The sequence below is a fragment of the Callithrix jacchus genome, chromosome 5 (assembly GCF_049354715.1).
Source record: "Callithrix jacchus isolate 240 chromosome 5, calJac240_pri, whole genome shotgun sequence".
Classification (NCBI taxonomy): Eukaryota; Metazoa; Chordata; class Mammalia; order Primates; family Cebidae; genus Callithrix; species Callithrix jacchus.
In genome coordinates this window covers 54,564,700-54,576,788 of record NC_133506.1, presented here as the reverse complement: position 1 = coordinate 54,576,788, position 12,089 = coordinate 54,564,700, and the positions used below count along the sequence as shown (strand labels likewise).

General features: G+C 55.9%; 1 protein-coding gene across 1 annotated transcript; it reads left to right on the top strand.

Moving 5' to 3' along the window:
* The first annotated feature begins 101 nt into the window (after positions 1 to 101).
* On the top strand, positions 102 to 12,044 carry CTSZ (cathepsin Z). The gene is made up of 6 exons (XM_035299071.3): positions 102 to 366; positions 884 to 1,047; positions 5,635 to 5,814; positions 9,155 to 9,305; positions 10,365 to 10,527; positions 11,415 to 12,044. Exons 1-6 carry the CDS (start codon positions 224 to 226, stop codon positions 11,523 to 11,525), a joined length of 912 nt encoding a protein of 303 aa, XP_035154962.2. The 5' UTR covers positions 102 to 223; the 3' UTR covers positions 11,526 to 12,044.
* The last annotated feature ends 45 nt before the right edge of the window (positions 12,045 to 12,089 follow it).

Below are 12,089 nucleotides of genomic sequence, written 5' to 3'. Positions count from 1 at the left end.
CCGGGCGGGGCAGGAGCCGCGATGGGACAGCCCCGCCCCGAGGGAGTGTCCCGGCCCGGCCGCCGCCGCCTTTAAGGGCCGAGCGGGGCAGGAACTAAAGCGCGGGGTTGGCCGGGTGCGGGGCGAGATCCAGGGCGAGAGCCGGCGTGGGATCTGGGGCCCGGAGCGGGGTCGAGAGCGGGACCTAGAAGCCGGCGCGGGACCCGAGAGCTGGCGCGGGGCCATGGCGGGGCGCGGGCCGGGCTGGCGGCCGCTGCTGCTGCTCGTGCTGCTGGCGGGCGCCGCGCAGTGCGGCCTCTACTTCCGCCCGGGCCAGACCTGCTACCGGCCCCTGAGCGGGGACCCGCTGGCTCCGCGGGGGCGCAGGTGGGCGCCGGCGGGGAGGCGGCCCTGGGGGGACGGGAGGCCCAGTTCACGGGCCGGGCGCGCGCTCTGCCTCCTGGGGACCCTGCCTCGCCACTGGGTCTTGGAAGGTCATATCTAACCGCTTCGTTTTTGGGGTCTCTCCTTCTCTTCCACATCCAGGGAGAGCCCTGATGTTTGTGGCGTTGGACAAGCCCCACCTGGCCAGAAAGCCATACCAGCGCCACCTCCTCGGCCTCCGGGGTTGGCCCCCATGGCTTGGGGAACACCCCGGTTCCCTCGTTTCAGGGGTGCCCTGCCTCCTTCACATTCTGAGGGCCCTGGGGCCTCCTCCTGTGAGGTGGGCCCACACCTGGCTCACACCTGCTGACTGTGGCCCCGTTCCCATGCCCTCCGGTGTTGGGAAGGGCTGGAGGGCCCTACCAACCTACCGAGAGCTTCCTGGGCCCATGGCCCCAGAAGCCGGCCTGGCAGCCCCAGGAGCCCAGCACTGATCTGGGTGGGGATGTTCTCTTCCCAGCACATACCCCCGGCCTCATGAGTACCTGTCGCTAGCGGATCTGCCCAAGAGCTGGGACTGGCGCAACGTGGGTGGTGTCAACTATGCCAGCATCACCAGGAACCAGCACATCCCCCAGTACTGCGGCTCCTGCTGGGCCCACGCCAGCACCAGCGCCATGGCAGGTGAGTGCCCCCCACCCCCCCGCCTTAACTGTGGGCCAGGAAAGCCCATCCCAGCTGCTACAGGCCCAGGCAGCCCAGTCCGAGGTTCCAGCAGCCTGTGAGTCAATGCCAGGTCAGCCTGGGCTGGGGTGCTGAGGCCGCAGGGCACGGGCCTTTGCCCTCTGCTGAGGTGATGCAAGCTGAGTCATTCTGGGGCCTTTGGGTGATTGGCAGGACTAGGACCGAAGCCCAGTGACAAGTGGCTGTCAGGTGCCCTCACTCCCCCAAAGCTTGTGACCTCAGACACTGGGATAGACAGAATGCAAAATCACTGAGTCCCCAGGCTGTAATAGAGGATACAGAGTAAACTGCTTCATAGCACAGATGAAGGCCTGTCCTGGGCTTGGAATATTGGGTGAGGCTGGCTAAGGGGAAGTTGAGGCCCACCCTATTGATGAGGCTCTGTGCCCTGCTGTGGGAGAGAAGGCAGAAGGGACAGCTGCAAACCAGCCCCAGGCCCACCCCACAGCATTTGGGAGGGACCCTGCCATCCCCTCTCCAGTCACAGCACAGGGCCCAGGAGCCTGGATTTTCTGGAGATGGGACTTGTGTGGGCTGGGGGTGTGGCCCCACGACCGCTGTTGCCTCCTCCCTGGTCTTGGTCCTCATGGGTCGGGCCTGCTGTACACCCACGTTGAAAGGATTGACTAGTGTGGCTGCTGCTGTGGGCCAAGGCTGGGGCCACCCACTTGTGTGTGCTCCATCTCACCGACGGCTCCTCGATGCCATGATCACTTTCAGTTTGCAGATGAGGAAACAGGCTCTTTTCAGGGAGACCCAGGAGGCTTGGGCAGAGTGTGAGTGACAGCTGAGATTTGAGCCCAGAAGCCTGGGCTTTGTGCCAGGATGTCAATGGGCTTTGTCTTGTGAATGAGGGGTTGGGGTTTGTCTTGCTCTGGGGGTGGGGTCTGGACCCCAGAGCCAACTAACTGAAGCTGTGGCATCTGTGGCGTCTCCCCGCAGGGGCTGGAACACATGACCCTTGGTTCAGAGGTCCCTTGGGTGTGGATGGAGCTGGAAGGTCTAGGAGACCTTGGGCGGGCTGCAGGGTGTGGCTGGGCCTAGAGGCAGAGGATTAGGCAACATTCAGGGAGAGTGCCCAGGCCTTGGAGGGTGGGCGGGGGGGGGGCAGGGAGGATACAAAGATCACCAGGTGCCTGTGGGGAGCCTTGAACTTGAGAGGCGGTCAGGTGACAAGCTGTGCATCTGTGAAGGACTGTGGGTAGGAAGGAGATGACTTGAAATGGGGGCGGGACCTTGGTGGGGATCAGCCCTGCCACATTTCCCCAGGGGACTCGCTCTCCGGGCAGATGATGCTTCACCCCATTTTCTCCTGAAACTGCTAACATCTTCTCAGCGCACCCATGCCCCTTGCTTCCTCTTTAACTGAGGAATAGAAGCCACCAGAGGGGACTTCCACAGGGCCCCAGCCATCTGCCAGCCGAGGCAGGAGGTCCTCCACTTGTCTTTCCTCCTCTACCCCAGGATAAAACGTCTCAGCCCCTCCCCAAGCCCATCCCTTCCCACGCAGGGAAGCTCTCCCACTGGAACAACGGGACACAGAGCCCCCGGCCCCGCCTGCCCTACTTCTCAGCTCCCTGGGGAATATCTGGAGTCCCTCCCCTTCCCCTTCTCCATCCTTGGACCCACTCCAGCCTCAGTCCCACCCTGCCACTCCACCAGCACTGCTCTTCCCATGGTTACATGCCATGGAGCAGGGCAGGGGGCAGTCCCCACATCTCCCCAAAATGCTTCCCTCTCCTGCATCACACTCCCCAGCCGTTCCTTCCCCTCTCCCCAGCTGTCGTCTGAGTTCTGAGTGTCAGCTTCTCCAGGACCAACCCTTCACCTGAACTCACCTTGACATCCACCGGCGCACTTGCCCACTGGCCTGAGCACCTGTCCTCTAGCCTCAGCCGTCCAGGTCAGATGGCTCCTTCCACCTCTGTCACCCGAGAGCCCATGTCTTCTCTAGTCCTCCTTGGCTGTCCTTCCGGCTATGTGGGCAAAAGCCTAGACTGGTCCCCAGCTCCTCTGTTTTCCATCCCTTGTATAATCCACGCACAAGTCTTGTCAGTTCTACCTTTGAAGCATATGCAGAAATCATGTGCCGCCACCATCTCTGCCAGGTCTACGACACACCGCCCTGCCACCCACTGGTCTCCTGGCCTCTGCTCTGCCATCTCCTCTCAGGCGGCCTCAGTGAGCCTGTGAAAACTCATCAGATCATATGCTTTGGCTGGAAACCCTCCAGGATTCCACTCAGATAAAAGACAGAACCCTCTGGCCTTCAAGAGCCTTCACCATCTTCACCATCTGGCTCCTCCCAGTCCCCCTCTAGATCCCCCACTCCTGCCAGGCACCTCCTCTCCGTGAGGTCCTCTGGCTCCCTCCCTCCCTCCTAAGGACGTCACCTCAGCGGGGTCTTCCTCAGCCACCTATGCATGTGACACCCCACTTCCTGAGTCCTCTCCCTGTTTTATTTTTCTTCATGGCACTGTATACTTTGCACGTTTAACAGATGCTCCTTGGTGTAACTGGGGTCATGTCCTGACAACCCCATCGTAAGTTGAAAATACCGTTGAGTGGATAATGCTTCTGATACACCCAACCTTCTGCACACCGTAGCTTGGCCTCATCTGTGTTAAACGTATTCAGGGAGCTTGTGTTAACCCACAGTTGGGTGTGAGTAGTAAGCCCGTTGCTGGATGGGGCTGGCAGGATGAGGGGTTGAGTCTGGCCATGGGAGAAGTCTGTGCGCACCTCAACGGGCAGGTTAGGCCCGGCCCAGATGCTTCATTCAGGCGTAGACAGAGGCCAGAACAGAAACTGGCCACCCACCCGAGCTCTATCTGGACCGGGACTGCTGTTGCCAGGTTGGGTTGAGCAGAGAAGAGAGGGGCTCCGAGCAGGCCATGGGATGCCCTGCACTGCCAAGTGGAACCCCAGAAGTGCAGGCAGGAGGTGCTTTTAGAAGGACTGAGCGACCGCTCTGCTGACTGCTGCCCCGGAGGGGTCGGCTCCAATGAAGGTGGAGAGTGACCATTAGCAGAGAGGAAGGGCTGAGGAGGAGCAGAGCAGTAGGGGTCGGACACCGTCTCAAACCAGTGAGAAAAGCAGAAAACTTTGACAGTGAGTGGGAGGGGCCAGGGGCTCCTGCTGGTGTTGTGAGAAAGGCGAGTGTGGGGAGTGCACGTCTGCACAGAGGGGGTGTGGCTGGCAAGGGGGCAGGGAGGAGGAAGGCTGGAGGGAGCCTAGTCCTTGGGAGGAAACAGGAGGGAACCTGGGTTGGTCGAGTGGGAGGGAACAAACCAGCCACCTGCTGCTCCAGAAAGAGCATTTGGGGTGCAGAGCTTGGCAGGCCCAGTGGCAGCAGGATGGGGGTCTGCTCTGGGACTTTACAGTGATGTGTGAAGCAAGGTCACCAGAGTAGGGCTAGTTCCAGAAGGTCCCTGGCTGGGCTACCGGGAGGAGGCTGGGTGGAGGAGCGGACTGGGGCAGTGTGAGGGAGTCTGGAAGGTGACACAGGAAACGGAGTGGGGTGTGCAGGCTCGGAGTGGGGTGTGCAGGCTCCAGCGGGGTGTGCAGGCTCAAAGTGGGGTGTGCAGGCTCGAGGGGGGTGTGCAGGCTCGGAGTGGGGTGTGCAGGCTTGAGGGGGGTGTGCAGGCTCAAGGTGGATGTGCAGGCTCAGAGGGGGCTGCTGCGGGCAGAGGGACTCCCTGCTCACTTTGCCCCCGGGGAGGGAAGGTGAGGCTGCAGGAGCAGTTCTGACTTGGAGGTGGGGGCAGGAGATGAGGCGTGAGGCAGGTGCAGGGGTTGTCGCTGTGAAGGCAGGGAGGGTGGAGAGTGAGATGACCCTGAACAAGGGCCTGGGTTTCCTTCTCAGATCTGTTTTCTTGCATTTGCACATGGGAAAGGAAGTAGGCTGGTCAGAGGTTGCCCTCAGCTCTCCCTGGCTGCACTTGGGATATGTGAGCCCAGGCACCTGGTTGGTGAGGGCATGGTCAACCAGCTGCTAGGAGCCCTCTGCGACCCCCAGGGTCCCTGCTGGCCTTCCACAGCCCTGGGGACTGCATCTGGCCCGTCACTGGGGCTGGTGTGGCTCCCTGGGCTATACTCGTTCACAGAGCTGACACCTTGGTCCCCTGTCCACGAGGGCAGGGACGGTTTCTCCTGGCTGTCTTTGGCACAGGTGGCTGAGTCTCTGTCCATTGAGCCCTTCATTCAGCCGGCATTTCTCAGTGTCTGCAGGGCCAGATGCTGGTGACCGCTTGTCCCTGGCCCTACTCTCATGGCATCTGTAGTCAGGAGGTGTGGCAGACAGGACAGTGTCCAAAGAAGGCCAGGGAAGGCCTCTATGCAGAGCGACATCTGAGCAGAGACCTCCATGAAGACGTCAGTGGGGAGACGGAGACATGGGCATCTGGGCATGAGCCAAAGGCCGGCCAGGCTTGGGCACACCTGCATCCCGCCCCAGGTGTCCAGGTCCTCTCAGGGAAGTGGGTGGAGGGTGGACGGGTGCTGAGCAGTGGGTGCCGACTGTTGCAGATCGGATCAACATCAAGAGGAAGGGCGCGTGGCCCTCCACCCTCCTGTCTGTGCAGCACGTCATCGACTGTGGTAATGCTGGCTCCTGCAAAGGGGGCAATGACCTGTCTGTGTGGGAGTATGCTCACCGGCACGGCATCCCCGATGAGACCTGCAATAACTACCAGGCCAAGGACCAGGGTAGGCTGCTGCCCTTGCCCCCACTCCACCCTACCACCCTCCACTCCCTCTTCCACAGGCAGTTGTGGCTGAGCGCCCAGCCTGACCCCATGCTCCTCACACTGGCGGGTAGCTGGGGTATCACGGGAGGGCAGAGGTTGCAGCCCCCAGGGGCACTGGTGGTCTTGACCATGAGGGGTAACATTCCCAGTGCTGGCTCCATTCTTTTCCTGCGGAAGCCCCCTCTGCCAGCTACCTTACACCCACTGGAGCTGGGGAGCAGAAAACTGGAGCCATAGTCCCTGTTGAGAAGCCCAGTGAAAAAGCCTGATGCAGGAGTGGTCTGAAGAGCATCCTCGGCCACGCGTGGCGGCTCACACCTGTAATCCCAGCACTTTGGGAAGCCAGGGCAAGCAGATCACTTGAGGTCAGGAGTTCGAGACCAGCCTGGCCAACATGGTAAAATCTCGTCCCTACTAAAAACAAAAATTAGCTGGTGTGGTGGCACATGCCTGTAATCTCAGCTACTTGGGAGGCTGAGGCAGCATAATTGCTTGATCCCAGGAGATGGAGGTTGCAGTGAGCTGAGATCACGCCTCTGCACTGCAGCCTTGGTGACAGAGTGAGACTCTGTCTCAAAATAAAAAAGCATCCCCCTTCTGATGGTGTCTCCAGCCCTGTGGAAGGGCCTTCCTCCTGTGCCCCTGTGGCTGGCCCTGGGTGTGGTGTCTGGGTTCTGACATGCTGTCATTTTGGTGGCTTTTTGGGCCTTTGGAGAGTTATAGGGGGCCTTGTGGAGGGAAGAGTCTATTTTCCAGGAGCATTGGTGGAGAGCAGTTGGGGAGGGAAACAGCTATTGGCTTGGTTCCTTTTCTGGTGACCCAGGGTCCAGGTCCCGCACATTCAGGTGCGGCTGAGGCCACAGGGATGCTGCATGGAAGAGCAGACCCCAGCTGGCTTGGAATCCCTGTAGCTGCATATTTCTTTCAGGCTGTTCCCATTGGAAACCAAAGGAGAGAAAAGTCCAGGCCCTGACCCCATAATTGGTAGTTTAGTTTTGTTTAGTTTTTTTGTTTGTTTTTTTGAGAGAGACTTTCACTCTTACTACCCAGGCTGGAGTGCAATGGCGTGATCTCGGCTCACTGAAACCTCCACCTCCCAGGTTCAAGCAATTCTCATGCCTCAGCCTCCTGAGTAGCTGGGATTACAGGCACGCGCCACCATGCCTGGCTAATTTTGTGTTTTTAGTAGAGACGGAGTTTCTCCATGTTGGTCAGGTTGGTCTCGAAATCCCAACCTCAGGTGATCCGCCCACTTCAGCCTCCCAAAGTGCTGGGATTACAGGCATGAGCCACCAGCACCTGGCCATAATTGGTGGTAGTTTTAAGCCACCTGACTCAGATCTCCCTCACAGCCTGAGCGGATAGCTGGGAAAGCTCAACGGCTGCTTGCCCTGCTGTCTCCATCCCTCCCCCAAGCTATATAGATATAGGCTGGCCCCAGCACCCTGTGCACCCTGACGTGGCAGAGGCTCCTCTGGGCACCACCCTCTGCTAGCGAGGCTCCCTTACTTTGCCTCTCCAGCCTTATTGTTCAGCCAGAAAGAATTCTCCCGGACTGGTCAGGTGACTCCTTTGGGAAGGGGGACAGATGAAGGCACAGAGGGAAGGGCGGTCAGATGGCTCTGGAAGCAGGAAGCGGGTATCAGGTGGTCTCCAGGGCCACACCCACCCCACTCCACCCCAAACTGCTCTGGGCTGGCCGGCCAAGGCCAATCCCCTCTAACCCACCCAGCCTGACGGGCTGATGGAGCTCATCAGAAACCTGATTGTGGCCACAGTGGCCCACGCCTGTAATCCCAGCACTTTGAGAAGCTAAGGTGGACAGATCACTAGAGGCCAGGAATTTGAGACTAACCTGACCAACATGGTGAAACCCTGTCCCTCCTAAAAATACAAAAAATAGCTGAGCGTACTGGCACGCACCTGTAATTCCAGCTACTCAGGAGGCTGAGGCAGGAGAATGGCTTGAACCTGGGAGGCGGAGGTTGCAGTGAGCCAGGATCATACCACTGAACTCCATCCTGGATGACAGAGAGAGACTCTGTCTCAAAAAAAAAAACCTTATTGTGATAAATAGTCTTGTCTTTGTAGTGTGAGCAAAATGTTCACACTTTGTAGTGTGAACAAATCCACCATTTTCTCTGGCACTGTGCACTTGGTGTGCAAGGAACAAATTGAACCAGCATCTCAGCCTCAAGGTGCTCATGGTCCTGCAGGAGGAATCTGGACAGATGTGTAACTATGATGGAAACAGGTCACGCCAAAGCAGTGAATGGCAGGCCGAGGGCCGCCATGTGTGTGGAGTGAAAAGTGGGAACACAGCGACTCTGAGCCATGCAAAACCAAGAGCTGCGCATTTTCTTTTTAAAAAAAAAAATTAATTTTTTATTTTTCTGTAGAGATGGGGTCTCACTCTGTTGTCCAGGCTGGTCTCAGACTCCTGACCTCAAGCCATCCTCCTGCCTTGGCCTCCCAAAGTGCTGGGATTACAGGTGTGAGCCACCACGCCTGTCCTCCTTTTTTTTTTTGAGACAGAGTCTTGCTGTGTCACCCAGGCTGGAGTGCAGTGACACAATCTCCGCTCACTGCAACCTCCAGCTCCCAGGTTCAAGCAATTCTCCTGCCTCAGCTGCCTTAGGAGCTGGGACTATAGGCACCCACCACCTCACCTGGTTAATTTTTCTACTTTTAGTAGGGACGGGGTTTCACCATGTTAGCCAGGCTGTTCTCGAACTCCTGACCTCAGGTGATCCGCCCACCTTGGCCTCCTAAAGTGCTGGGATTACAGGTGTGAGCCACCATGCCTGGCCGTGTGTTTGTGTGTGTGTGTGTGTGTGTGTGTGTGTGTGTAAGCCTAATTCTTGATAACCTCAAGTTGAAATAACAAGAAAATTAAAACTTCTTTTTGGTCCCCTCAGCGTGGGCACAGAAGAAAGTGCTTTTTTCTTTGTTACTCAATGTATTGGCCTATTTATTTGCCAGCCAGCAATAGAATCATTTTATTAAGTGCTAATCATTTGATTACACTCCATTTTCAGCTATAATGTATAAAAGGTGAACTCCTGAGTGCCTACTATGTGCTAATTAATGTCTGTCTCTTTTCTCTGCCAAGGGTAAGAGCTTGTCATAACTCCCTGGCAGCTGAAAGAAGAGCGCCATTAAGCAGCACCTAATAGCCAGATGATTTCTGTTCTTAGCTAATGAGTGGCAGGCTGCGTGAGAAGAGTGGAGAGTGGGCTTGGTGTGCTTGTCAGTGGGTTAATGAGGAGACGGCCTCATGCTGTTTTGTTCTCCCCCAGAGTGTGACAAGTTTAACCAATGTGGGACATGCAATGAATTCAAAGAGTGCCATGCCATCCGGAACTACACCCTCTGGAGAGTGGGAGACTACGGCTCTGTCTCGGGGAGGGAGAAGATGATGACAGAAATCTACACAAATGGTCCCATCAGGTGAGCAGCGGCCCCTCGGGTGAGAGGCCCCGCAGGTGACAGAGCCAGCATGTGCTCATGCAGCTGCACATGGCTACATTCTTCACACCTCTCCTTCTGGTCCGTTGTTTTTACTAGGCTGGAGATAGCCAGACACATCATTTTCTCTCTAAGAACTTCAGTTTTCTCAGAGGTGAAACTGAGCTGATACCAAGTCTGCCTTCAAGAACCATTGTGTGGAATGAGGATGAGACACTCCCCAAGCTGTACTGAGGGAGGTGGTGGTGTTGGGGGTAGTTTCACCAGGGAAGGCACTATGTGAATAACCACAGAAGTTGTTGTTGTTTGAGACAGAGTCTAGCTCTGTTGCCCAGGCTGGAGTGCAATGGCTCAATTTCGGCTCACTGGAACCTCTGCCTCCAGGGTTCAAGGGATTCTCCTGCCTCGGCCTCCTGAGTAGCTGGGATTACAGGCGCTCACCACCATGCCCAACTAATTTTTCTGTTTTTAGTCGAGACAGGGTTTCACTGTGTTGGCCAGGCTGGTCTCGAACTCATGGCCTCGTCATCAACCTGCCTTGGCCTCCCAAAGTTCTGGAATTACAAATGTGAGCTACCCCCTGGCCTACAACAGAAAAAAAGTTTAGCTAGAATCATCGGATATGCATTATCTAAGTTGGGTTTACACAATTTTTTGCCATATCAGATTTTTTTTTTTTTTTTGAGACAGTCTCACTCTTGTCACCCAGGCTGGAGTGCAGTGGTGTGATCTTGGCTCACTGCAGCCTTGACCACCTGGGTTCAAACAATCCTCCTGCCTCAGCCCCCTCCCCCAAGTAGCTGGAGCTACTGGCACACACCACCACACCCAACTCATTTTTGTATTTTTTGTAGAGGTGGGGTTTTACCATGTTGCCTAAGCTGGTCTTGAACTCCTGGACTCAAGCAATCTGCCTGCCTCGGCCTCCCAAAGTGCTGGGATTACAGGCGTGCACCACCATGCCTGGCCATATCAGATTATGTCTAATTACAGCAAATTCTCTCAATTTAAAGTGGTAATTCTTTACCTGCTTGCTCTCAGCTGTGGAATAATGGCAACAGAAAGGTTGGCTAACTACACCGGAGGCGTCTATGCCGAATACCATGGCACCACCTTCATAAACCACGTCGTTTCCGTGGCTGGGTGGGGTGTCGGCGATGGGACTGAGTACTGGATTGTCCGGAACTCGTGGGGTGAACCCTGGGTAAGATGTTTTCATTTTCTTAAGGTCATTCCTAGAAAAAGCATCCTGGTACTCCTCTCGCTTGAATGGTTCTGTTGACTTTTAGTTAAAAACTGTGGCCTTGACAGAGGGTTCCTTGCTGCAGCTGTCTCAGCCACTGAGTGAGCAGCTTTTGGGGCCAGACCCTTCTCTGTCCTGTGCGGCTGCCACTGTCCTGTGCATGTTGAGTGCTCAGCAGCAACCCTGGCCCTCTACCCTAGATGACTTCCCGCAATCCCAGTGTGACCAGAACTGTGTCCAGATGCTGCCTGGTGCCCTGGGGAAGTCCCTGTGAGCTCCACTGGAGGAGCTCTGCCACCCTCTTCCTTTACAACCAGCTCATTCATTTTCCTATCGTGGTTTTCGGGCTCCCCTAAGTAATATTATGTAGGTTTTTCAAAAATACTCTTGAGTTGGGCCAAAAATCCAGGAGAGATAAATTAATTGGCAGACCTAGTCTTAGTCATTCAGTTTAAGACACAGAAACTCATTATTTCAAAATGGGGGAAAGTGGCTCCTGTGGAAGTGAAGAAATCCTGTAGATTTTACTAGGTGGCTACTAGTGGGGGCAGCAGCAGCTGGAAGAGTCATCGCTCTAGACCCAGCATGTTTTGTTAGATGATTCACTGTTGGCATAGAGGGCCCTCATGTTAAATGTTAACCAAGTGAAATATTTCACAAAAGGTATTTCAGAACAGAGGTCATGGGAAAGCTGAGGGGCAGCTGAGTGGGTTGTCTGGATGCCTCAGGCTGGGCTAAGGGATGAAGGCAGAAAGCAGCAGGCAGGTTGCTGAGAGCAGCAGGGACAGCAGGGGTGGGGGGGAGGGGATGGCTACAGATGGGCTGATGGGCAATCACATTTCTCACAGGGCGAGAGAGGCTGGTTGAGGATCGTGACCAGCACCTATAAGGATGGAAAGGGCACCAGTTACAACCTTGGCATTGAGAAGTACTGTACATTTGGGGACCCCATCGTTTAAGGCCATGTCACTGGAAGAGCAGCAGGTTTTTAAAGAAAAGGCAACATGAGCATGAGGGGATCCTGTGATTATGTGCGCCAGGCTGGCCGGCAGGAACGGGGGCAACTGACTATCAATTTTGGACGGCTGGGATTTAGAAGAAGCACCTGTCCACATGAGGACAACATGGTACTGGCTGAGTGCACATTCCTGAGAATTGAAAATGGGATGACTTCTAACACTGGCACAGGACAGCTCTGCCTCACAGTGACTGCAGTCAACTACCTGGCGAAGAAGTGACCTGCAGGACAGGAAACGATGGGACCTCACTTTTCTTCAGTAGAGGGCTTGATATTTTGTATTTGCCAACTGTGGCCAACGATATAGCATTTAAGAGGCAGAACAGTTCAGACTTATCACCAGTTCTCATGTCACTTTGGAACCAGTCTACAGCTGAAAGTACCTTGGTGGGGGAGGGAGGACGGGAGATGGCTGTTTCAGATCGCCCAAGAAATGAATAAAGTATCTGACTCCACACAAGACTGAGGCTGACTGTGCCTTATTCACACACAAAAACAAGGTCAC